General features: G+C 39.3%; 1 protein-coding gene across 3 annotated transcripts; it reads left to right on the plus strand.

Annotated features, from left to right (window-relative positions):
* The first annotated feature begins 2,490 nt into the window (after positions 1-2,490).
* LOC139692784 (replication factor C subunit 5-like) lies at positions 2,491-26,871 on the plus strand. Of its 3 annotated transcripts, XM_071591066.1 has the most exons (9): positions 2,491-2,614; positions 3,023-3,087; positions 3,167-3,294; positions 4,134-4,296; positions 15,921-16,080; positions 16,180-16,391; positions 22,461-22,465; positions 26,407-26,479; positions 26,564-26,871. In XM_071591066.1, the coding sequence occupies exons 1-9, from the start codon at positions 2,577-2,579 to the stop codon at positions 26,707-26,709; spliced, it is 990 nt and encodes a 329-aa protein (XP_071447167.1). In that variant the 5' UTR covers positions 2,491-2,576; the 3' UTR covers positions 26,710-26,871. The 3 variants fall into 3 exon arrangements, with proteins under 3 accessions (XP_071447167.1, XP_071447165.1, XP_071447166.1); XM_071591064.1 differs by lacking the exon at positions 22,461-22,465 and having other exon boundaries at positions 26,564-26,674; XM_071591065.1 differs by lacking the exon at positions 22,461-22,465 and having other exon boundaries at positions 26,419-26,479; positions 26,564-26,674.

The raw sequence follows: 26,871 nt of genomic DNA on the forward strand, positions 1-26,871 counted from the left end.
GGTTAATGATTTGGGTTTCCGTCGTGTAGCATGCCAAAAGACCTCAATTTCATGCAAAAAAGAGACCGTGTTGACGTCGCAAAAGACATGATTTGCGAGGCTGAATCCGATCCCACATTCATCAAAAGGATCATTACTGGAGACGAGACGTGGGTTTATGAGTACGACACGCATTCCAGACATCAGGCAAGTGAATGGCGTTCACCAAATGAGCCGAGACCAAAAAAACCACGTCGTTTTCAGTCAAAAAAGAAGGCAATGCTGACGGTTTTCATGGATTACAACGGTGTAGTGCATCATGAATTTTTGCCAGAAGGCCAGACAGTAAACAAAGAGTATTATTTGGGCGTTATGAGACGTTTGCGTGAAGCAATTCGCCGAAAGAGACCAGAAATGTGGGCAGAAAACTCGTGGATTTTGCACCATGATAACGCACCGTCGCACAGTGCTATCATTATTCGTAATTTTTTGACGAAAAATGCAACAAATACCATCCAACAGCCACCGAATTTACCTGATTTGGCTCCCTGTGACTTCTTTCTGTTCAATCGAGTTAAAAAACCATTACGGGGAACGCGTTTTAGCAGCCGAGAGGAAGTAATGGAAAAATCGCAGGAAGCACTGATGGACCTACCGAAAACCGAATATAAAAAATGTTTCGAGGATTGGATCAAGCGCTGGCATAAGTGTGTTGCAGTCGATGGGGATTACTTTGAAGGGGACAATATAGATTTAGATGAATAAACTTGTATTTTTAATTTTCTGAACAAATTCCGGGAAATTTTTGATCAAGGTAGTATATATATATATATATATATATATATATATATATATATATATATATATATATATATATATATATATATATATATATATGGCAACTAGAAACATGTTGCAACATTTTCTGAGTTAATTCCTTTGAAGGTAGCATTTCAATTAACAAACACTAGTGGGAGATATTTTGTATAAGCAAGAGGGACTTGGTGCATCGAGCACAAGTCTTGCGAGCAATTATGAGCCAAAGTAATAATGGTAGCCACCCTTGGGAGTAAGGAATTATGGGGAATATAACTGCTGTGACCTATGTTTAAACTGCAATTTATATGCTCACAAAAATAGTAGAAACACCCTATTAGAATCAATGATTAGTGTACAGAATTACTGAAATAAGGAAATGCATATCATGAAAAAGGGAATATTTGGATGAAATAAATTTGCATTTTTTGATAAATTGGAACTAATCAATTATTTATCATTAGAACTAGTTGCTTACTATTGATTTTATTTATTTTAGTCATTAGGCACCTACCTAAATTAAAACAACAGTGTATACATTGAGCCTGGTTCATATAAGTTTGCTGAGCAGATAAGTAAATTTGTCACATTTGACAAAATGTTTAAAAAAAACCTTTGAGGCAGCTAGAACCCAAAAATTTGAAAAAAGACTCTGAGAAGTCAACCTTGTTTTTGATAGGGAACACTGCAAGCAATATCAATCATTCTCTTTTACTCCAAAAATAAATGCATCTGTTTTTGTGAGCTTGAAACTTGAAAAGAGCAGCCTCTTCACTTGTTCCAGTTACCTGCAATGGCAATGTGAGGATTCATTATGCATATGGTTAGGATATTAATAGAAGTGTTGAAAAATATGCCAATAAAAGTTCTGCAATTCAAAGGTATCAAAAAAATTAATCATATGTTGAAAGGAGGTAAGTGTATTGATGCATGATTTTTGATATTATAATGACATCCGCTCTTTTTTATATTAAACAATTGTCACCTTTCAACTTTTTTGGCATAGATGGGGATATATTGGACACCCTTGGTCAAAATCAAGAGATTGAGCTAAACTCTAATTGAATTTTGGCAGGTAGAGATATTTCCCAGTGTGCCATGAGTATCAATAGATTAAACCCGATCATTCAGCACGTCTCTCTCACCTCATCATACCTAGAATATATATATTTATATTTTAATATTGGTATTTATAGCAAATACAAAGAAGTAAAGGTTACCTTGACTCATGTAGCTGTTTGAAACGAATTCATCAGTAAATTAGAAAAATATAACGCCGCAAAATATATACAGGTCACAAAAATATTATCTGAAGAAATAAACACCAAAAATGCAGTTTTATCCATCCTTTACAGAACTTCGACGTTGTACATTACAGCAGTAGATCTTTAGCAGAACGTCAACAGCCCAATGTAACCAGTGCTAACCCTGAATAGGTCGGCATACACATGCGGATGAATATTATTAACAATATTTAAAAAAATTGTATGCCCAACAATTACTTTTGTGATAGGTAACATGGTAAAGAGTAATTCTATTGCTCAATAATTGTTGGTAAAACAAATTTGAAACTGCCTCTCTCTACTTCACCAATCATAGGCATATCGACCTATGAGATAGCAGATAGCCTCGACATCTATAGGGGGAAATGGGTAGTTTTCAGATGAAGGAAGACCTGCGTGTCTTCACATTGTGGCGGCAAACCGTTTTCCGGTGGTTAGTTTGGTCATAGGTGATGTTGTGTTGGTGACGTACAGGCAGTTTCTTTTAGCAGAGTAAAAATGCCCGAACTGGAAACAGCCAAAACCAATCTGCCTTGGTAAGAGTTCCATGTTGTCTTTACTTTATGTGATGCTGAGGTTTTCTTTGCTTGTTTATTGCCTTGAAAGGTTAATTAATCTGTAAGTAAAATTATATCGTGAATTCAATTTAGTGAAAAAAATCATCCTATAGTGTTTAAAAACAGTGCCATTTTTGAAGTTTTAGTGAAATAATTTCAATCGTCTTTCTAAAGTTAGTAAATTGTTTTGGATGATGAACATAGTAAAGTGGAAAAAGTACATTTTTTTGTTATATTTCTCTGTAACCATATCGCGCCTGAATATTCCAAAATTTACGTATAAAATAGCAGATTTTTAGGCGTAATTTGCATTTTTGATTCGAAAGCTATACGTATTGAAACATTTTAAAGCCTTAACTAATAGTTATATTCACGTTTTCATGAAAGGGTAGAAAAGTATCGTCCCAAGGGACTAGATGAGCTGATATCGCATGCTGATGTTGTGCGAACACGTACGTATTTATTTACATCGTAGCTGCCTGTAGCCGTTGTCAAAGTTATGGAAATCAAATTGGTATATTCTTGTTATAGTGGACAAATTTATAAATGATGAGCAATTACCACACCTCCTTTTTTACGGCCCACCGGGCACGGGGAAGACCTCTACCATATTGGCGTGTGCCAAAAAGATGTATTCTCCCAGTAAGCTAAACTCTATGGTGAGTAAAAACCTAGTAGAATGGTAATATATTTAATATCTACTCCATTTTTTAATCGATGTCTTTAGTTTTCATTGCTTGGTCACGAACCAAAACAGATACCGCAGAACAGTAATAATACTCGGAACAAAAATGTTAGAGTAACAATTAACATATTCATGAACGTATTACTTAAATGCCAATTCACAGTGCCAGTCTCAAGAAATTCATTGGTTGAGTAACAAAAGTTCGGTTAATAGCAGTAGTACAGTTTTTGTTTCAAATGATGAAATATTAGTGCTTTATGCAAAACATGGTTGTTAAGTAAGTGATACATTTCAAAGAACCCTGTTTATTAGCTAAATTAAAATATGATAATTCATTGCATGTTGTGTCTGGTTTTGTAATTTTATGCAGTTGATCTTATCAAGAGGCTATTTACATTTTCTTTTATATCTTATTTTGTTTCTGTTCTGCTTTAATCTCTACAAGTAATATTTTGAATCTGTTGCTTGCTCTATGTTGACTACATTCGTCTTACCTTATTAAGCAATATTACGGCAACCCCTCCCTGGCTCTTGTTCCCTCTGCTGTATATTACTCTGATCATCCCCACCATCCTTTCATTTGACCTCGCATAGACCTAAAATATCTATACTTCCCTGTTCCATCTCTTGCTCTATATTTTCTAACTTTTCTGTCTTCAACATTGTCATAGCATTCCAAATTCCTGTTTTTAACTAAATTGGTCTTCTTCAGTGTCTTCTGTCCTGTCACTGTCTTTAAAAATCTTTGCAATGTTTTCCTGAGATGACCACCGCGGTAGCATTATTTATTGCCCTTAGCCTTGTTTATTACAGGTTTTGGAACTTAATGCTTCAGATGATCGTGGTATAGGAATAGTGCGAGGGGTCATAATGAACTATGCCAGCACTCGGACAATATTTAAAGGAGGCTTTAAACTGATTATTCTGGATGAAGCGGATGCTATGACCAGTGATGCTCAGAATGCTCTCAGACGGAGTAAGTGATAAATATATGGATATGTGTATGTATATCGTGGGTCGCGGTAGTCCAGTGGGTAGAGCATTGGTCTACTGACCGAAGGGTCCCGGGTTTTATTCCCGGACAAGGCACTCTGGGCACCTGCAGCTCCACCCAAGCTATGTGATTTTTCGGGTACCAGATCTACCTGGGAAACCATAACCGGCACAGGGAAAGGAACTGGCCCCCCTGCCCTGATATGTGAATTTCATACACTGTCGGGCTTAGTCCTGGGTGAACTCTACCATCACCTACCAAACCGACCTCCGGGTCGATTACTGTGTTTTTGGTATGTATATCATCATTAGGCAATCTACCGGTTAAGGTAGGTTTTTGGATGAACACAACTACCAAATAAATATTTTGTGACACCTAACAAAACACAACCCAACATTCTACTCTACAGTCCCTCTTCATCTCTGAGTACTTCATGCCTCCCTTCATCCCATCCAGCATCCGTATCCTGTTCGTGCCCTATCCTTGTTTGCCTAACATTCTCCCTTCTATTACTTTCTTCAACATCCCACTGTCAGCCAATACGCCCTTCATCCATATTTCCTGCCGCCTTAGGACTACTCCAAACAAACCCCTCTCTTTGCCCCCTACACCTAGCAATTCTTACTTAATTTTGCTTTGTGTCCATTTTACCTTCTCTATCCTTGTCTACACCCACAATTCAATAGCCTCCAATCTACACCTATCCTCCTGCTTCAGTGACCATGTTTCCATGTCGTACATCACTATGCTCCATATCAAACTTTTCACGAGCCTTTTCTTGATAGCCTTACCCGACGTCCTTGTCTTCAACTCCCTCCTCCTCATGAAAGCCTCTTTCCCTAGCGCATTTCTTCTCCTTAGGTCCCTACTCTTTTGAACATTTTGGTCCAAAACATTCACAAGACTCGTAAATGGTACCACCTACTCAATTTTTGCCCTCCTATTTTAATGTTTAGCTTAGCCTTTGTCTGTCTGGAAAACCATGTAGCGTTATTTTTCTCAATAGTTTCAGCCTCAACTTTGTGGAAGTTCATTTTAATAAATGAAAAAGAAAAACTTTGTTCCAATCCACCACTTTATTTCAGGTACGACTAGTTTCGACGCTACGGCGTCATCCTCAGGTACAAAGTTTAAAGTCACAATCATTGTATATATACCCTCTTCAGGAAAGGGTGGGGGAGTTGTGGGAAGAGGGGGCGGGGAGGGGAGTACGGGGGTAGGCACGAAGGAATGTGGGAGAGGGTAGGAAACACCAGGAAAAGCGTTAGTGAGCGGGGGGGGGGGGGATTGGAAGGTGGGTTAAGAAAGGGGAAAATTTCGTTGGTCGGTATAATTTGAGTCAATGGCTAATGGGGATAAAGGTACGGGTTAGGAGTCAATGGGAGTTAGGGGGAATGGGTTAGAGGTTCTGTTTTTCTGTTATTGCTAGGGAGGCTTCCAGGAGAGGTGATGCGTTTTCAAACAGAATTTCATTGAGTAAAGGATGTTTCTTGATTGTTCTCCGGATCTCCAACTCTTCCTTCTTGTCCATCCTCCTCCCTTTTTCTTCACGATGTAGAATTTTGGGGATGAAATCACTGGTGTGATTTTCCTCCCACAGGTGTTTGGCAAAGTGGGATTGGGCTAGGTTACACTTCTTGTAGCACCTCTTGTGTTCCTCCATTCTTGTCCGCACCGCTCGACCACTCTGCCCGATGTACCTCGCACTGCAATCCCCGCAAACCATTTCATATATCCCACTATTTTCCAGTGGCTCAACTTTATCTTTAGTTTTATTTATGAACATTTTTAAATTTTGTTTGTTGTAGAAAGCAATTCTGAATTTGTCTTTCGGGAACAATTTGCTAATTTTTTCGGACGGGACACCATAATAGGGCAATTTTACCCACTTAAGTTTTTCCTTAATAGTTTTCCCTGAATTGTAAAGTAGCCGTTGGGCTCTTATGGAGCGTTTCTTGCCGAGCACTTTGTCCACCATTTTTTCACTGTAGCCATTTGTAGTTGCTATAGATTTGATTGTCACCAATACCTCGTTAAATTTTCCTATCGAGAGGGGAATATTAAGTAGTCTATTCAGTAGGAAGTGGAATGTGGATAACTTTTGGGATATATGATGGTGGGAGTCAGCAGGAATTACATGGTCTGCAGTGGTGGTTTTGCAATATAATTGAAACTCGAATCCTTTTTCCCTTTTAGTCACTGTAACGTCCAGAAAACTTAGTTTTCCTTCATTTTCTTTTTCACACGTAAACTTCATATTATTACACTGAGAATTTAAAACCGACAATAAACTGTGCAGTTGTCTTTCAGTGCCAGTCCATTTTGCAAAGATGTCATCCACATAGCGGACCCAGAAGTAAATGTTTTTTGTGTTAACTGAACTATTCATAAACAATTTTTGTTCGAACTCGTCCATGAAAAGGTCGGCTAGGAGCGGTGACAAAGGTGACCCCATGGCTAAACCTTCTGTTTGTCTAAAATAATCACCATTAAATTTAAAATAGTTTTGCTCCACACACACTTTGGCAAGGGTCACTAGGTCACTGACGACGTTTGTGTCCGTCACTGTATTTGATAAAACTTTCTTTGCCACATTGACTGCTTCCATCGCCGGGATGTTGGTAAAGAGGTTCACCACATCAAAAGACACTAAAAAATATTTGGTGGTGGGGGGTTTTATTTTGGAAAGTTGCTCACAAAAAGCCACAGTATTCTTCACTCCATATCTTGGCTGGAAATTAGTCAACTCTCTAAATCTAGAATTCAGCACCGCCGCGAGTTTTCTGGAAGGGGAATTCACACTGGAGATGACTGGTCGGATAGGAATGTTTACTTTATGCAATTTTGGGAGGCCGAAAAAGTTGGGAGCTCTTGAATTCATAGTAGTTGCTTTGTAAATTTCGCTGGACTTCAGAAAAGTTGGAGTGGAGGAAAGCGATTTTTTCACAATTTCTTGGAATTTTTTAGTGGGGTCCGATGAAAGCTTTACTATCTTGTTATTCTTAATGAAGTCGTAACATTTATCCGTGTAGTCCTCTCTCTTCATCACTGCCATTTCGTTCCCCTTGTCCGCCTTTTCAATGATTAAATTGTTCTCTCTCAATTGCTTCTGAATAGAACTCGGGGGAGCGCAAAGTTATTAGTTCTATTCAGAAGCGATTGAGAGAGAACAATTTAATCATTGAAAAACTATTTCAGTGGGCAAACGTCCAGTGTGAATACATGATAATAGCGGCTCTTTGATTGTTCTCCTCATTAATGCATAGCATCTTGGCCATTTTGAGGTTATGACTGTTTACTAGATGTCTATAGCTATCAAGAAGACCAATTGCAACCTCCAGGGGAACTATGATATGGCGGGAAATTCTAATTGGAGTTCGACTGGTTTATACATATACACATAAATCGTTACGTGTATATTTAGCAATATGCCTCTTCCCTTTGTATTGGAAAGCTCTCGAGAGGCTATTTTATTGCTGACGCTTCAAAATTTTGTAAAAAGGCAAGAGAGTTATAATTAAAAAAATTTATGACGGGCATCCCCACTGCCTTATTATGACGGAGCCCTCTTTGTACAAGGTGTGATCCATAAAAGATGGGACTGATTGTATAACTTTATTTCAATGGATACAACCCAATTGAACTTGTCGCCCTCATACTACATGTCTTGGCTGACAACACACCTTTGCCAACGTCTCGCTCTTGAACCCTGCCTGGTAAGCCATCTTAGGCGTCCTCTTCAGTTCTGCCAGTTTAATGCCCGCAATAGAGTCGAATCAGTGCCCTTTCAAGGTTGATTTTAACTTTGGATGCAAACAAAAGTCTGATTGAGGCATGTCTGGAGAGTAGGGTGGTTGCAGGATCACAGAAGTTCTGTTTCTGGCGAAAAACTCTGTCACGACCAGTGCCGGCACATTATCGTGGTGGATACGCATTGTTTCTCCACATGTTCGGCCTCTTTCGGCTCACTGCGACCCTCAACCTCTTCATAACCTCTGAGTAGAAATATTTGTTGACGGTTTGACCTTAAGAAACATATTCGTAATGAATCGGCCCTTGCCAATCGAAGAAACACACCAGCATGACTTTCACGTTGGACCGGGACATGTGAGCTTTCTTTGGTCGCGGAGAATGAGGACCTTCCCACTGAGAAGACTGGGCCTTTGTCTCAACATCATAACCGTAAACCCAGGTTTCTTCGCCGGTTACGATGATTTTAAGAAACTCTGGGTCGGCATTGGCTCTGATCCAGGAGTTCCTGACAAATGTCCACACGTTTTTGTCTTTGTTCATCTGTCAGCACCTGCGGGACAACGTTTAACCTTTTGCACTCGGATGTCGAGTGTGACTCGACACAGTTAGCAACGGCAGCAGCTCGTATGTCGAGCCACACTCGACACGGAGTTTCACCACGAGGGGAATTGGGTTTTTTGTCTATTTTTCCAATAACTTTTCTTGTAATCACCTGCATGAAAGGAAAAGGAAAGTTGGAGCTTAATTAAAAGCATGGCTTGTTTTATAAATGAATAGTATCGACTCATTATGTCATCGTTGACATAAATGCCGTCTCCCAAAGGATGCCACCACCTACGCAGATGTTTTTTGTTATCTATTTACTGTGTTTGTAAGTTCTTTTTCATTTGTATTGTATGCTTTTCATTACTTGGAAGTCAGCTAAATGTAAAGCAATGTCTTTAGAGTTTATCGGTGCCTGGAAAAAGATCGCCAGAATGTAAAGTTACCTCAGTCAGCTGATCCTTAGTTCATTGCTTTCTAGTTTTGACTCTTTCATTTCCTTTTCTTCCTAGTGTCCGCTGTCTCATCAAACATTCTGCCTGCTCTTTTCCTATCTATTGCATAGTCAGGAATCTTGAGTAGGAGGGTCCAAGATATGATCTATTATATTCATAGTAAAACACGAACCTTAGGCCTTTTCCTGGAGTCGTGCTTTTTTGAGGTTGCATCATCCTCCTGTGGTAAAAACACCTTCCTTATCTTAGTCTCCGAGGTTTACTTACGTTTCTAGAAGCATAACGCAGGTGTTTTCCATAATGGCAGAGGGTTCTCTTACAACAGATGCCTTCCCTTTGGACGAATGCTTTACCAGCTAGTAGTTGCTCATTCTGAACGATTTTCCCCTCCTCACGATGGATAAGTATTCCAAAGAATTAGAAAGCAGCTGTTTCATGAGGAAAACTCTAAAATGGCGGCGTAAATTGTTTTTCTGGGGGCTTCAGGTCAGTGTTTTAAATTCATTTATATTGTATAAAGAATGCCAGCGAAGAGAAAATGAAAAACCGATCTCGCATGTGAAATTTGTTAGGAAACTAGTACACAATCTCTTTGGAGAATTCCGAGATGGTGCACAAACGTCCAGGGTTAGATTACCATCCACAAACATAGAGCAACGTTTAGATGGAAAACTCCATATAATCACACCTTCACCTAACAAAAAACATAAAGATTGTGCGGTTTGCTCTGACCGAAAAATCTAAGGAGGAAGAAGAGAGATGATATATATCTGTGAGACGTGTGAATGTAAACCAGGTCTTCATGTTGGTGAATGCTTCCAAAAATATCATACCATGAAAATTTATAGAGTTTAAATTATGGTTTATCAATCAAGTTATCAATAATTATGTCAAAAAATCCAAAAAAATAAGTTTATATGAAAAGAAACTCCAGTTTTTCATTCTAGTGCCATGCTTAGCTAATTTGGGGTATTTAAAAAATTGGATCCCGAGTAGACTAAGGCAATCGAGGAAAAAGCACCCGAGTGCAAAGGGTTAATGCGATGTGCGTCATGCCCTGTCAAAATTGTCTGACAGGATCCAAAACTAATGTTCACTTCCTCGGCTATCTCCCTAACAGTTAAAACGGCGATTTTCCTGCTCTTAATCGTTCACCAATTTGACATGGTTGGGGTCAGTCAAAGTGGAAGGCCGCCGGCATTTGCGAACCATCATCTGTCGAGGTTCTGCCCGATTTAAGACGACTGTGCCACTCAAAACACTGGTTTTGACTCGTAGCTCATTGAACAAAGGCTTGCTGAATCACTCCAAACGTCTCCGTAGAACAAATGTCAAGTTTGAAACAAAATTTCACGCTCACACGCTGTTCCTCCAGCTCCTTCATTGCTGCCGTCGCACGCAGCGACGAACAGGTTAAGACACGTACCGCTGCTCTTGCGTTAGGATTCGATGTCAACAAAAGCAACATGCTTTACCATGACTCACAGTGCTGTAAATGTTGGTTCTTCTCTTAAACTTCTAGAACCACCTTGAACCACCTTGAACCATGGCTTGCCTTAAATACTTCATTTTCATCCCCTGATGATCCTGACATTCTCTTGATGAGGGCAGCAAAAATCTCTCACTTCCTCACGATTTCACGTTACTGGCATCACATTGCAATTGCTTTTCCTTTTAGCATATGAGAAGCAACCTTTAAACATCATTCAGAATATGTAACCATTCCTTAGATATTCTTGTCACTCCCTTTGAAGCATCCATTCCCTTAATGTTTTCCTTACTTCATAAGGGAAGTACAAGTAGGTGTTGTCCACCAATTGTATCCGGTGTGCATGATAGATTGGTGATGCTGACACCTTGTTCTCGCCTTTTGAATGATTTCACTTCTCTACGATTATTTTTGTTCCTTTTTTGCCTGTCTTCTTGCAACTTTTTCTTTGGGGACATTTTTAAAGCTATTCATAGAATATTATTAAACTGTGCTCATAAAATTGTAGATAACACATCTGAACTCAAATTGGGACAAATGTGTGATCACTAGGAACTATTTGATGCTGGTGGAACTTGTGCTGAAACAAGAAGCATCAACAGCCGTCTCAATCGCCCCACAAGTCCGCCTATCCCCGCCACTCACCAACCAAGCGTTATTCTTGAGCACAATTTTTTGCTTGTCTTGCAAATTACTGTCAGAGGTGCTTGTTAAGCAAGACTTCACTGAATATAGATTTACAAAGTGGAACCATCATGTTTCATATAAGCTAGTTTTTAAACTCAAATTTACCATGTGCCGGGTGGAAAATTATATATAACGTTTGTATAAAAAGTATTGGTAACAATTTTTTCCTGATATGTGTGTGAAGTGCTGAATTCAGGCCATCGATTAACAAGTGTGTACTTGATAACATCTGGTATTTGCATTTATAAGATGACAGTGCACATCATTATCACAGAAAATTCAACATTGCTGAAGGTATGCGCTAAACTTGTCACGAAGTTATTTGGATGGACGAACAAGAGCCGGGTCAAGTGTCTTATTGCAAAGACCTTCTGCAACGGTATCGCGACAATTCCCCAACCCCTTACAGTCCTGACTTGGCACCAGCAGACTAGTTCCCATTGCCAAAAGTGAAATCCTCCCATAAATGATACCGCCGACATGGGACCCTAAGTGCCGTCATCAATGAAGCTTGTATGCATAACCTGAAGGGCCTCTTCCTGGAATGCACCTACCAGGGAGCCTTCGAGCCGTGGAAAAGCCACAGACACGAGTGGCTTGATACTCAAGGGATGTACTTTGAAGGATTTTGAGTCAATGTAGCAATATCTGGAATAAGTCTATTGTTCAGAAACTGTTTCCGATACGTATTATACAAACCATGTGTATAAAACTGCTACCAATAAGGCTTTGCAACAAAGTTAAAAGACACTTTAAGTTGAGGAAATTTTACCCAAGCAGCATTGAACCTGCACCCTTCATGATAAGAATGTTACTAGCTTACCTATCTTTGTCGGGTTAACAGATCAGTCACATTTCCTTGCCCTATTGAAATGCTGTTATCGTCAACTATTAGATTTTTATGCCCATAAAGGGCAATTTTGTGTCAGGGAGTTGAGGCGACATAATTACCAAGTCTCAAGAAAATCTGTTGTTCATGGATCTGGTCCTCCCCTGGTCAAACTGCTCAGGTAGAGGTAGCAAATGGATAGTTGGGATGGGCGATGCTTGGCTGGTGAAAAAGGCAGGAATGTCTGTTATTTTAGGAATGTCTTTTATTGCTTTTCCAATCCTTAAGCTATTTGAATTTGATGGAGCCAATCCTTAAAATGATGCCATTAGAATGAATATAAAAACCCAAAGCCGTAGTCTTATAGGAGTACTCTCATAAGAGTACAGCTTTGGGTTTTTATATTCATTCCATTCATTCGGCCGTAGTACGTTCTATATCTCTTTATTAATGATGCCATTAGCTTGACAAATAATCTTAGGTCTGAGGAAATTTTAAAATAGTGCCGTTTCACCATTGTGTGCCTGAAAGGATTTGCCTTTCCTGGGTTACATTAAACAAACTGCTTGCTCCCCCAACCCTTTCAAAGTGACAGTGTTGCACTCCTACTGAAGGTGTGACGCATTTGAAAAATCAATATTTTTTTGTACCTAAATTATCTCCATTCAAATTTGAGGGCAAGTAGCCACAAAACGATATAAGTTTTATGTAATTATATTTTACTTCTCAGAGGGCAAAAAGATTAGGCAGCATTACAATCCATTAACGTTTCTCACGCTATGAAAAAACTTTGTCCTCACCCTCATTCATGTTTTGTGCAAGCTTTATAACTGTGATCCTATTTTATAGCATAACCACTCATTTTTCACCTATTTATACCCAAGGGCATGACTCGATTAGACTGCTGTATCCTTGCTTAAGAGAAGTGGACTATGTATGCATTGCGTGACAGAGTGAAGTTTCTGTTATACTCTGGCATGTGTGTCGTGGGTTCCCAAGGGAATGCGGACTCTGCCATAATGCTACTTTGGATGTATCATATTCCACCTTCTAACTATTGCTCAAATGGAAATCTACTCATCCATTCACTGCATACATTTTCTGTTTGCTGCTTTTCCTGCTTGTGTTGGATTACATTTTTGTGGCACTGCTGGGTCACTTTTCACGTCTCAGTCTCTTCCATAATATTATATAAATATTATATATTCATGTCCTTCAATGAAAATTATGCGCTATTTTCCTGTTACTTTTATAACCAAAGAAAACATTTGATATAAATTAAATGAAAGTATTTTCTTGTTCTTACTGTTGCAAATGCCATTTCATTACATTTGAGCATTCAGTTTCATCATGTTTAATTATTGTTAACATTGATCCATGGATTTCAAGTTAAATAATTTCACTTTTGTGTAATTATACGAATTCATTTCCCAGAAATATTAAATATGAAAAGGAAATTAGATCATAATTATGAATAGATGTCAGATAATTGGGGGAACGAGAGGTAATAAATACTGTGAATAAATTATAAATAAACCCTCAATGGAAGAGTTAAATGAAAATGGCATGAAATATTTTGTAGTTGATGATGCATGGTATGACATGAGCACATGACTCCAAAGATAACATAAAGAAACCCTAGCTAGCCTAACTTTTTACAATGCAACAGAGGGTGAGATTGACTGAGGGAGATTAGTGTGACGTGTGTGTGTGTGTCTTGAGAGGCAATAAGATCCCGGCATACCCTGAAAACATCTGAGGTAGAATAGAAAATGCTTTATTTTAATGTTATTCAAATTTATTTTAAAACTCCTGGTATGGATTGAAAAAAACACAATAATGCATTATATTCATTTGATGCCATTTTTAAGTCCATGTTTACTGTTGCTACAGTAAAATAGTGTGTTGGCAACAGGCATATGGCAATAGAGCCCAAGGACACAATGTTGGTAAAATCATGAAAAATTTGCTTTCGAAATGCATTGTTTCACAAATATTAGTTCACTTTTGGAAGAGTGTCAGATGAGTGGGGTGTAGTCACTGACGGCTGAGGAATTTCCTTGGAATGGACCTGCACCAACTCACTGCTGAGTTAGAGCTGGTGCCATTTCTTGGATCAAAGTCTTGACAATCTGCCATGACCTCTACTCTGGTGATCAGCGCGATCAAAGAATTCTGTGCAACTTTCAAAGTCTTTTGAAGTCATAAAAGGATTTCGTATAAACATGAAAGTGTGAAAAATAAAATATATTCAGAATGTGCCATTTTATTGTTGGGTGCATTAGAAAAATACTGAAAAATTCTTTGTGAATATGCACATAATTTCTGAAGGAAAGATGACTGTTTAAATATTCAAGTCTTTGGCCAAGGGTGGGTATTCTATATGGAGAATCATGTGTCCTTGCCAAACATCACATCCAACGTAGGTTTGGGCATGAAAACAAATTATGTGGCCTTCTCATTAAAATGAAGGATCTGCGATTGATGGGGGCATGAGTGAGGTCGAGTGCAAAGCTAGTTATAGGACTTTGTAGGACAAACCGTAGGAGCTGCACATCGCAGGATTGAGGAACGCATCCAGGCACTTAAGAATGGCCAAGAAGAGAAATTGGCTGTTGTGGAATGTCTTGGCAGAGCCTGGTTAACTTAATTCAGCCCAAAATCATGGTTGAAGAATAGCAATGTTTCCGAAAAATTTTCCATCAAGCCATGGAAACAATAAGACCCAGGAACAGGAAGATGGCTACACCTTTCCAAATACTTGGAAATGTGTGTTACAGGCCTTGGTGAGTTAGTAGTAGTATTTAGGGGAGGCGACTGACAGTTACGGTCATTTGCACCATTGGGGCTGGACAGGAAAGGATGAAGGGTGGAGAGAAACCCAGCGTCGGCATTTGCTTACTCTAGTCAAAAGGCACCAAGGGGTCCGCGGTTTAACGTCCCATCTGACGGGCGTTGTATTCACCCAAAGTGCTCTCCACAAAGCACCTTCATCGTAGTGATCTGGATACCATTGAAAAACATTAGTTGTCTCCATGATTTGAACCAGGGCCCTCTCTGTGGGAAGCCTGTACATTAGCCAGTGCACCATCCCGATCGCCTACAAGCCCTGGTATTTCAATACTCCTCTCCTAAATGACGTCAGCCAATCGGTGCTGACATCACCGCAGCAGTGTATAAATAGCAGCAATTTTTAATCATTCTCCAATTCAGCCTGGCTTTGGGGGTGTCTGCAGCGAAACAGGCGAAACTTTGCCATCTACAGGATGCCAAGGTATAGGAAACCTGTATAATTTAAATACCTTGCTTTAAAAAATTGCCCCCTGCAAACTCTTTAGAAATGCCCACCATAGCAATCTATAGCCGTTGCCTGGCTTAGTTCAATGTGGTCTTGAGCTTGTGTAGTTCAAGTAGAGTGTATAGGATCCTCACATCATAGCAGGGCCATTGACAAGAAGGGCGAGTTCAACTGGGTTCCACCATTCCCATGAGATGTGAACACTCATGGCCCGATGACATCTTTGGGAGAGGCTGGTCAGGGTGAGACCCAAAGACAGTGCTCACATTTGAATTTGAGCCCCTCCAGTTCTTCATCTTCTTGTATGACTTCTGTCATGAATAAGAATACTCTTCAATAGCAGGGAATCCTGAAGAATGATTTTAAATTTTACATAAAGCTGTGTTCTTGGGTTTCCATTAGTCCGCCTGTAATATCCGGCTCATGTATTTTGAATAGTACACAGTGAGTTCACATCCGCTAACTTTCCACAATAACTCTTGCTCTGTGTGATATTTCTAAGTGGATTAATGCTGTTGCATATAAGTGAATGAAATTATGATTTAATTTCAGTTATTGAGAAGTACACGGACAATGTGAGATTCTGTATCATATGCAACTACTTGAGCAAGATAATCCCTGCCTTGCAGTCCAGGTGTACAAGATTTCGATTTGCTCCTTTAGTTGATGAGCTGATCATGCCTCGGCTCAATTACGTGGTTGAGCAAGAAGGGTAGGTGGTGATGTTTTGCTTGTTTTTGCCAAACTTCAAATTTCCAGTATCCATGTCATAAGTTGCAGTGGAATATGTGATTTGATTTGTTTGTTTCAGTGTCAACGCCACAGAAGACGGCAAGCAGGCTCTCCTGACCCTGGCCAAGGGTGACATGAGGAAGGTGTTGAACATCCTCCAAAGTGCTCACATGGCCTACGACCAAGTGAATGAAGAAAATGTGTATTTGTGCACGGGGCATCCATTAAAGTCAGACATCATACACATTGTGAACTGGATGTTAAATGAGGATTTTGCATCAGCATACTCACGTATCCTTTGACACAATTGCTTGTAGGCCACTCACTCCTTTTTTTTTGTTTTCTCATTATTTTGAAAATTACCTACTCCCAAATGCCCTGGCCCTTGGCTTTTAAGGACGGTACATCTACGTAATACCCTGCAAGCTGCCGTAAGGGCATGTGGTGGGGGGGGGGGGGGTTGGTCACCATCCGTAAATAGGAGCAATTATTGCCTTGAGATAGAATCCAGTACAAATAGATAAAAAAACTCCTTTTTTCCCCAAACAATCGAGAATCATAATAGTAAGTATTACATTAAGGCTGACAAAGGTAACACCACAGTTATACTCGGCAAAGCTGATTACATTGAACGCACCGAAAACACAATCGCAGAAGGCCCATACATTAAAATACATAAGAACCCACTCAATAAAATGATTACAGACACAAAAACCGCACTCAATCACTGTACTACAATCATTGACAAAAAATTACGTTTCACCTTAAAAACGGAAAACCCTATGGTGCCTAAACTCTACACTTTACCCAAAATACACAAAGCCGGTAAGAAAATGAGACCTATCATTTCAGCTTTGAATTCCCCCACCTACAAATTGGCTAAATGGCTCACCAAACAGTACAAACAATTAGGGTCCGAAGAAACCTTCGGAGTCAAGAATAGCAAAAATTTCATCGACACCATAAAACACCTACGCATCCAGCCCCATGAGATTCTTGTCTCTTTTGACGTGGAACAACTCTTCCCGAGCGTACCCATTGATATTGCCCTTGAAAATATCGCAGATTGGCTACACACAAAAGACATAACACCCATTGAAATTAAAGAATACGTTACTCTTACTAAAACTTGCATGGACATAACATACTTTCAATTCAACCAAAAATTTTACAAACAAACGCAAGGCACAGCTATGGGAAATCCTCTTTCCTGCTTTGTCGCTAACATCTTCCTACATTACTTTGAAAAAGACTGTAAACACACGTTTGACTATTTCCCCAACATTTGGCTTAGATACGTAGACGACATTTTTGCCATTTTTGACACCAGCAAGTGTGACATAAATGACTTTTTGGACCGGCTGAACAAAAAACACAATTCCATAAAATTCACCTTTGAAGTCGAACAACATAACTCACTGCCTTTCTTGGACATACTAGTAATTAAAAACCATGAGGGCTTAGAGTTTGACATTTTTAGAAAAAAGACCCACACCGACAACTACATCAAAGCAGATTCACACCACCCCTTTCAACAAAAAATGGCAGCTTTTAATTTTCTCATACACAGACTACTGACGACACCACTCAACAAACAACGCTATTTCAAAGAGTTGGAAAACATCAAACAAATAGCCATTAACAACGGATACACACCCCAAATTATAGACAAATTAGTTAGAAACAAAAAAAGAAAACTTGCCAATAAACATACTACACTTCTACCACAACGGAAAGACAACAATAATAAATTTATCGCATTACCTTTCTTCCCCACATTAACCCGAGGCCTTGATAAGGTCTTTAAACAAATTGGTACCAATGTCACTTACGCGAACCGTAACACTCTTCTTACGTGTTTAGGGAACCCGAAAGACATAACACCACAGTTAGACAAATCAGGTATTTACGAAATTACTTGCTCACACTGCCAACTCTCCTACATTGGACAGACCAAACGTAATCCCAAAATCAGATTCAAGGAACACATAGGACACTTTAAGAACGGACGTTTCGATAGATCAGCGGTCGCCAAACACATTTTTGAAACGGAACACTCTATCACTCCCAACGACTTAACATTATTAAAACCGATACAACACTATAAACTCGATGCCTGTGAGAGCTTACACATACACTTAAACAAGAATAAACTTATGAACAATGAACCAGGCATCATCAACAGTTCACTTTTTAATTTTGTTAGTCATTTCAGAAACAGACAGCCCCCTCCTAATATCCGCCACTCTTCCCCCACTCCTTCCCACGTGACCTCAACAAACTCCCCCCCACCTACGGACCATCACTTAACCCCTCCCCCCTTGCCCCTCCAGGTATATATACCTCACCCCCCGACCTGAACACCCACTTGACTTTGGACGGTGCCTGTGCACATTCCTCTTTTTTAGTTCAAGTGCCCTATTTGATTTTCTCCCCGTTGATGGTCACCTGTGTGACCGAAATACCGGTATAGGAGTTTCTTCTTAATTATTTTTATTGGCCTTAGGATCTTCTTTCTTGAGATTATTAGTTTGAGTGTTTGCATGTGTGTGGGTTGTGATGGTTTATAGAAGAAAGTTTTCTATGTTTTGTTTGTGGATTGGATAAATTCGTGGCTTATGCATGCGGTTTATTTTGCAATTACGGGTGGTACCCCTACACCCCCCACCCCAGTACCCGCCACAAACTGTAAAAGAGAGAGTGGCAGAGGTTTTTGGGCGATCATATGTTGATAAATGATGCAGTTAGAACTTCTGCTACAGTGGGAAGCTCTTACATCGCTGAAATTAACTACAGTTTCTCAATGTCCATGCTATTTTCTTTGGGCGCTTAGAATTTCCATACTGCACAATGTCTTTCCATCCTCTACTCTGTGATATATGAGGTCCCTTGAAAGTATCCAGCCATTTAGAATATATTGATAATGTGCAGCATGACCTCACAAAACAAAGTAGCCAATCACTGGGGACTTAACCGCAACTGTGTGAAAGTTCAGACTCCTTATTCAGTTGTGAGACACCATTGAGTGAGGTTATGTATTGTCTTACCATCACATTCACAATGACTGAGAAACTAGGTGAGTGAATTTGCATAAAGTATTGTTTCAAACTTGGCATTCATCCACAGAAACTATTGGTATGATTGACATGGCCCTTGGGGAGGGCTCTATGAGTGATGCTCAAATTAAAATATGGTAACGATGCTTTAAAAGTGGTTGCGAAACTGTAGGAATCTGTGTCGTGGAACACCCATGTTCTGGAAGGCCATGAAAGAGCCGATCCCCTGAATTGCGTGCGAGCTTCAATTGATTAATATCCACGATTGACAGTGTGAAAGTCAGAAGTAAATTTAAGGATTCCAAGCACTATTCTTTCTGAGATTTTAGCAGAAAATATCTGCATGAAAGGTGTTGTTTCAAATTCTGGTTCTGACTGGCACCTTCACCATGACAATACACCTGCATTGTAAGTATATACTCTATTTCTCATGACGCCACGCCACAAAATATCGAAAATCAAATATATGTAACCCGCAAAAATCCAAAATTTGTGATGTTCGAACGGACTTCGTATATTAAATATAAAGTAATAATAATAATACATTTATTTGTCTGGAGATTTGTTGCATAGTCATACATACACAAATATAGGACACGTCAGATATAAATTTCACAATTTTAGAAGAGTGTATATATATATATATATATATATATATATATATATATACACACACATACATACATATATACTAATACACTAGTATAATTACATATTAATTGTTTAAGCCGGAATTGACGCATAGTTGCAATTCCAGTTATTCATTTACAGAATAGAACATATTAATTATTTCTAATGAGCAAGCATAGGGAGCTTAACTTTCTACGTAATTTGAAAATTGTTCCTTCACAAGGTACTATGCAGGACTACTCCCAGGAATTGGGAACTGGAATTTTGGGGAATGCTCACACCTTCTACATCTTCTGAGATTGCAGATGAAACTTTCTTTTTATTAGTAAAATCAGGCTGGACTTATTTATACTGGGTTTTAGAAAGTTATGAAGACACCATTCTTTGAAAATCTGAGCTACTTCGGCTGCTCTTTCTGTCAAGCTGTCTACTGAGGAGGCTGACACAATGATATTTGTACCATCAGCATACAGTATTGGGTCTATCCCCTTAATGAACTTAAGCTTGTCTGGGAGATCATTGATATAGATTAAAAATAAAATAGGACCAAGTACAGAACCCTGGGGAACACCCAGTGACGATAAATAGACAGCACTTAAAAAACAGTAGTATCCATTTTGAAGCAGGCAACACAGCATTCAAATGATTGTTCTTCATTGAGAAATTCGTATGGGTAACCAATGGGAATACGGGGAAAACATTCAGACAGTAGAATTAAAACACCACCATTTTTGTGAACTGTTCGGCAAAAGCCACTAGCGATGACATACCCAGGCACATGAAGAGATTCAAGTTCACTCGCATTTAACCAATGTTCGTTGACACAGATCACATGGGGTTGGTACTCGTTTACTAGAACCTCGAGGTCCAGTAATTTATTACGTATGCACTGAATGTTTATGTGCAAGAGCTTCAAATAACGGGATAATCCTTCCGGCGCTGGTGGGAGGCGTGGCTTCAAAAAAGAAAAATTACCCACCAACACATTTTTAGGCCAAAAGGCGGCATTACTGAGGGTTTTGCGAAAATCTTGGCACATGGATACCCGAAACGATGTATAATTTCTGCGCGGTACCTTAAGTTGTTCGATCACCAGGTCTGTTGAGGTATCAATCTCCAGGATTTCATCTTTTACATAGTTTCCCAACTGGGTAACTGTTGCATCGGAGGTGAAGTTCCACACATGGAGATGAGAGAGACGAGGGATCCCCGAAAGAGAGCATTCTATCGTAGATGTTCCGATGATCGGCGATGTACGGCGCCTACGTTTGTGGGTGGCTCACAGCAACATCCATCGTCGCCCTCTGCAGAAGGTTCTTCTGCACCACTTTTCTCGTCAGCAATACGAGGTGGCACGGTAGTGATTGAGGGAGTAACACAAACATTTTTCGAGATCGGCATCTGTTGCCCTATCAAGTCACTGCTAAATTTAGTCCGATTGGAGGTCAATTTATCTGAAGCAAAGTCTTTCTCTTGGTTGACTTTTACGGTTTTCGCAAATGATACACCCTTACATACGGTGGTAGCCTTTTTCGTGGCGAGAGAATCTTTTAAAATGCTCATTTCCTGTTTCAGCATGTCGATATCGGATGCCATGTTAGATAGTGGAAGCTTATTGGCACGACAGGAAAAACATTTCCAAAAAATATCTCTGCATTCAAATATGGCTTTCAAAAAGAGATCATTCAGATTAGTGCATTTGGAATGAAAAAAGCGTGAACATAAATCGCAATCAATTACTTTATCCGTAGAATTAGGGGAAATATTGCAGGAGCTACACTGGCTTGTAAGGTAAGCGGCTGCCATCTTGAATCTATTCCGAAGTAATAGTAATGAAGTAAAAATATTTCTCAGAAATAATGACAACATTAAAAATATATTAATTTATATTATATAAAAAAGTCTGGTGACTAGAGTTTTCCTGTTTCGAAGTTTCAGATAACACCAATTGTACTGTACTCAGTTATCTCTTTGCCATGCAACAATTTCAGAGTATAAAAATCATTCGCGTTGACTGCTATTCAAACCCGGATCCCTTGATGTCCACCCAAGTCCTTTAGCCAGTTTAGCTATTGAGGCATCCTCCTACACTTGGAAATTCCGGGGGCTTCAAAAGAACACAAGATGTTGTGACGAAATGCTGTGCATGCAATGTCTCAGGCATTTGTAGTTGTGTACAATGCGCCACTCTCCACAAGGTTAAAGCTAGTTTTATACCCTGAGGGTGTTTATCCCTTGACAAATTCCAGAAAACAAAAAAGTTATCTTGCCGCATCTCCCATAGTTTCTTGGAATCCTTTATCTCTTATTTGAGTTGCATATTCTTTAATCTTCAGCATCAAATTCCAGTCAAAGGTTTCCAAGTTTTCTGGTCTTCTCTAACCTGTATTGGAAAGAAGAGAAAGTACTTAGCTATTCCATGTAATATAATTTTGTTTGTGACCAGTTTTGATAGCAAATATGGCTAATAAACATGGCAAATTCGCAAAGTGTTCAGATGGTGGTGGGGAGCCTTGGAGGTGGGCAGGGAGAGTCCTGGGCACCTGGGTGTCACTGCATGAGACTCCAAGGGATGGAGCATGGTTGTTGAAATATTGTTGAATGCGGCAATCCTTTGTTTGATGGTCCATTTCCACCAAACACGTGCCTCCACGTTGCTGCTCCTGATTGGTAGTAGTAGTAGTATTATATAGGGGAGGCGACCGACAGCTGAGGTCATTTGCGCCATAGGGGATGGACAGGAAAGGATGAAGGGTGGAGAGAAACCTGGTGTCGGCATAAACCTACTCTTTACGAAAGGCGCCAAGGGGACAACCGAAGCTTAACGTCCCATCCGACGGACGGCATACTCACTCTTAAGTGCCCTCCACAAAGCACCTCAAGTAGGGTTCGAGATTCCTCTGAAAAATATTCAACACCGCCGGGATATAAACCCGGGCCTTCTGGGTGAGAGGCCAGTACATTAGCCCGTTCACCATCTCGATCCCCCTCTTGATTGGTTTGTTGTTTCATTGGCAGGTGGCATTACTTAGTGCCACTCCTTCATGATGAGTAAGGAGGAAGAGAAAATAATTTGATATTCAATACAATATAATTTTCTGTGCGAAATGCCAGATGATGATCTTCTTTGTTAAAACTGATCTCCAATTACATAATATTTTGTGGAATAGCATGGTATTTTCCCCTTTTCCCTCCTTATCTTGAAGGAGTTTCACCAAGTGGCATCATCTGATTTTATATACTTCTCTAGTCTGGTATTCTAATGATTATTTCTCCAATCTATGGAGGGCCAAATTCCGCATGAAAGGTTTTATGCAGTGTTTTCTTGTTTGTAAAGCTGAGAGCACGGTAATTGCCTCTGTATTAATATTCTTCTCAGCTCAAGTTAATTTCTTAATTGCTCAAGTCTGTTGAATTCAGTTTAGCTCCTCCTTACATATCCTACAATTATATCTAATGACGTAGGCTGCTTGCTCTAATATTCAGCATCTTGTCTGTTTTTTGTTGCTTGCACGCAGAAATGTATTGGGTTTCTTCTCGTTATTTAAAAATTTGTGACATCAGCATCTTTCAAGGGCTTGTTTCAGTCCATTGAGAGAAGTAGATGTCCTAGGTTATCGTCTGCCATTATCACATCCCCATCTGTGAAAAGAGGAGCCTGCTCATGTTGCTTAATTGTTTACCCTTTTCATTGCATTACGTCGTTCTCCAGGAGGTCATTTCATTGCCTATTCCCATAGTGGTGGTTTGTATGTTGGTTCTTGGAGCCTCTGAAAAAGTCAGGGAAAATTTTGTAAAGCTTTTGAATTTACAAAATATTATGATATAAACAGGAAAGTGCGCATTGTAGATTTTGGATTAGTATTATGTTCAAATATCTTAGGGACTGAGAGGCCGACTAAAGTTATTTGGGGTATGAATACTTAGCAGATGAGTTTGCAAAAACCAATTGATTCCGCAGTGGGCAGGGTTTCCTGACTCCATCGTCCTCCTCTCAGCCACCCACTCCTGTTGCGCTCTATCCGTATGCTATGTTGCCAAATTTGTTTCCTTTGTTGATTTCCTGTGGTTAATTTTTTCTGTTTTTCCTTTACAATTCCTCCTACACTTTCTCATCTCTTGATTTTCTTCTCCTGTCTTTCCCTTTCTCTCTTTCTTGTTTTTATATTGCCTTTCCTTTTTCCTCTTATCTTCACTATCATTATTCATTTTATTTATAAACTTGCCTCATAATGACATTAATCTAAGGGCTTGCCAAGGTTCTTTGAACAGTTTATGGAGATAAATTGGTGACAGGCAGTGGGTTTGTGCACCATTTGTTGACCTAATTGACCGGTCAAGGAACTGTTTTCTGACATCTTTTGTAAAAGCAATGTAATATAGAAAAGTAATAACTGTTTACATGTCCACTTGATAATCATTGGTAGAATATGGGTAGCTGTTTGTGTACACCCAGTGTGTGGCTTCTTAGTGAGATTTCTGTGGAATGTTTTAAGGTGTGTAATGAAGCATTAGTCACTGCCACAATGTGCATCCAAAATACAATCTGCATGACATCAGTCAGTTAGAACTGCCGATTTCAGCACCAATTACCCTCTTATAGCAGCAGAGCATCCTGATCAATTCTGACTGCATGAGGGGATAATGGATGGGTCCTCAGGCCAGGTTTTACAATGTCTTGTTGTGTCCGATCGTTACTCAAGGTGGAAGGATAATACTAACAAATATGATGTTATAAATGATTAAGATTTCCCTTTAGTGAATTATAAATTTCTTACACCTATCTTTCCCGGGATTGAGTGACACTCACAACCATTGAACTATTAAATGGTTGGTTTTCAACTTAACTAGTTATGATGAAACTGAATTTTTGCTTTAACTGGAGGTCAAAGTTAGCCTTCACTTTAATGTACACTGTGTGAAACCTGGCCTTAATGTTATTTTGGTGGAACAAGGGATGATTGTTCTTGCACTTGATTGTACCATTTCTCTTTGGTATTTATGCTGCAATAGCTTTCAACAAGTCTTCTGGCAACTCTCCTATTTCATATATCTTAATTTACAACCTGACTAGATTGTCCATATCTTTTTTATTAATATTTTTCTTAGTTCTGCTGGTCTCTTGATGCACTTGATTCACCTTATCCATTTTCATATCTTTCATAGATATTCTTCCCATATGTGTGTATATATTCTGTGACCCATTCTTTGTTCTCATAGCCATTTCATCTTACCTTTTCACGTTCTCTACTGAAATCATGTATTAGATTCATTTCCTTTTTAAGTACTATATTTTGAGTTCCTAACATTTTATCCACCTTTATGTTTTATTTCTATAGGCACTATTACCTATTTTCCTTAGAAATATGACGTGGGCCTTCACCTTTATCCTATTTTCCATTTGTTTCTATCTATATCGCCAATATCACTCTCCTCGGTTTGATGTGCCACCCTACCATCACCAAAATGTCATTGTCTTCTGTATCTGCTACCAATCAGTGACATGATTTTACCTAGTTCTGTAATTTCATGTGAATCAATGATGGATAAAAATAAATGGCCATTCTTCATGTTCTCATTCAACTGCAAACAAAATGAAAAACCACACCACTATCGAATGTGTGCTTTTTTACACAATGTGAGAACATTAAAGCAATGCAAATATTTGCTTGCTAGCCTAATGAATTTTAATGAATCAGTTCCACTGTATAGAAATCAGTCAACTTGAATTGTACGAGGGTCATCCGGAAAGTAGTACCCGTTCGTGCCGCATGAAGTGCTGACGACGCGAGTAGCCGCTGGACGAGGTCAGATAGCTTCAGTGGCTTGTCTGCCTTCTCTGAGCCAAGTTGCGTGACGCTAGCATTGCCTGTGTTGTTTCTGTGATTGTTTACAATGTTTAAAAAAATTGAGAACGCCACCAGTTGTGAAGTGAGGGCAGTGATTAAATTCCTCGATGCAAGAAACGTTCGCCCATGTGATATTCATCGCCAATTAAAGGAGGTGTATGGAGACAATGTAATGGACGAGTCGTCTGTTCGGCGGTGGTGTCGCAACTTCAACATGGGGAGGGGGAACACACACGACGATGAGCGTTCGGGGAGACCGTCTGTCATTACAGACCAACTGGTGAGCTCAGTTGACGAATTCGTGAGGAACGATCGGCGCGTCACAATTGATGACATCTGTGAGCATTTTCCCAATGTTTCTCGAACAATTGTTCATGAAATTGTTAAACACCATCTGCATTATGCAAAAATTTGTGCAAGATGGGTCCCTCGCGTATCTCAATGAGCTGGCGGCGAAGGACTATGCAGCAGGAATACAGAAACTTGTCACACGTTATGACAAATGCCTTAATTTGCTTGGAGATTATGTTGAGAAGTAGTTTAAAGTATCCTCTTTCAAATAAAATTTTTTATGTTTGTTAATATTTACTTTTGTGTCTTTATTTCACGAACGGGTACTACTTTCCGGATGACCCTCGTACCTTTAGCCATGGCTAGTGGTGAAAACACTGAACAATATTTATACAGATTCATGATTTCAGAGCTCTCTTCGAGAATTGTTCACTTCTGATTATTCTTTCATATCTTTGCTTTTTTCTTAACTTAACTTAGAAATACTTGAAGTCTGTGAAGGGGCTTGCCTTGGAAGACATTTTGACTGAGATACATTCATATGTTCACCGCAGTAAGTAAATTTTTGGCAAAACTATTATAAGCAACTTCAGTCTTCATTTACATTTAATCTCATTTTATCCATCTTTCTGGGCAGTTGAATTTCCTGCTGAAATTCGGATTCACCTTTTGATAAAAATGGCTGAGGTAGAGCATCGACTGTCCCTGGGAACATCGGAAAAAGTGCAACTCAGTTCTTTGGTCAGTGCATTCCAAGAAGTAATCCACAAGGTAGTACATTAGGAGATTGGACGTATAATGTGTTTCACTACTCATTTAGTGATGGTGAACAGTGGACAGATCAATTAATGTTACAGGGGTGCATCAGCGTGTGTACAAACATCAAAAGTATGGATTTCAATTAATTGAAGATCTGGTACATTAAATGCAGTGTGCTTTCAAGTA

The sequence above is a fragment of the Hetaerina americana genome, unplaced genomic scaffold, assembly GCF_022747635.1.
Source record: "Hetaerina americana unplaced genomic scaffold, ioHetAmer1.1.p SCAF_41, whole genome shotgun sequence".
NCBI lineage: Eukaryota > Metazoa > Arthropoda > Insecta > Odonata > Calopterygidae > Hetaerina > Hetaerina americana.

What these genes read in the sequence shown, in the direction of transcription:
- LOC139692784 (XM_071591066.1), top strand. Translation starts at nt 2,577, where the DNA reads ATGCCCGAACTGGAAACAGCCAAAACCAATCTGCCTTG. An exon ending in TGCTGATGTTGTGCGAACAC is followed by an intron (nt 3,088 to 3,166) that starts GTACGTATTTAT and finishes TTCTTGTTATAG; the next exon opens with TGGACAAATTTATAAATGAT. An exon ending in TACGTGGTTGAGCAAGAAGG is followed by an intron (nt 16,081 to 16,179) that starts GTAGGTGGTGAT and finishes TGTTTGTTTCAG; the next exon opens with TGTCAACGCCACAGAAGACG.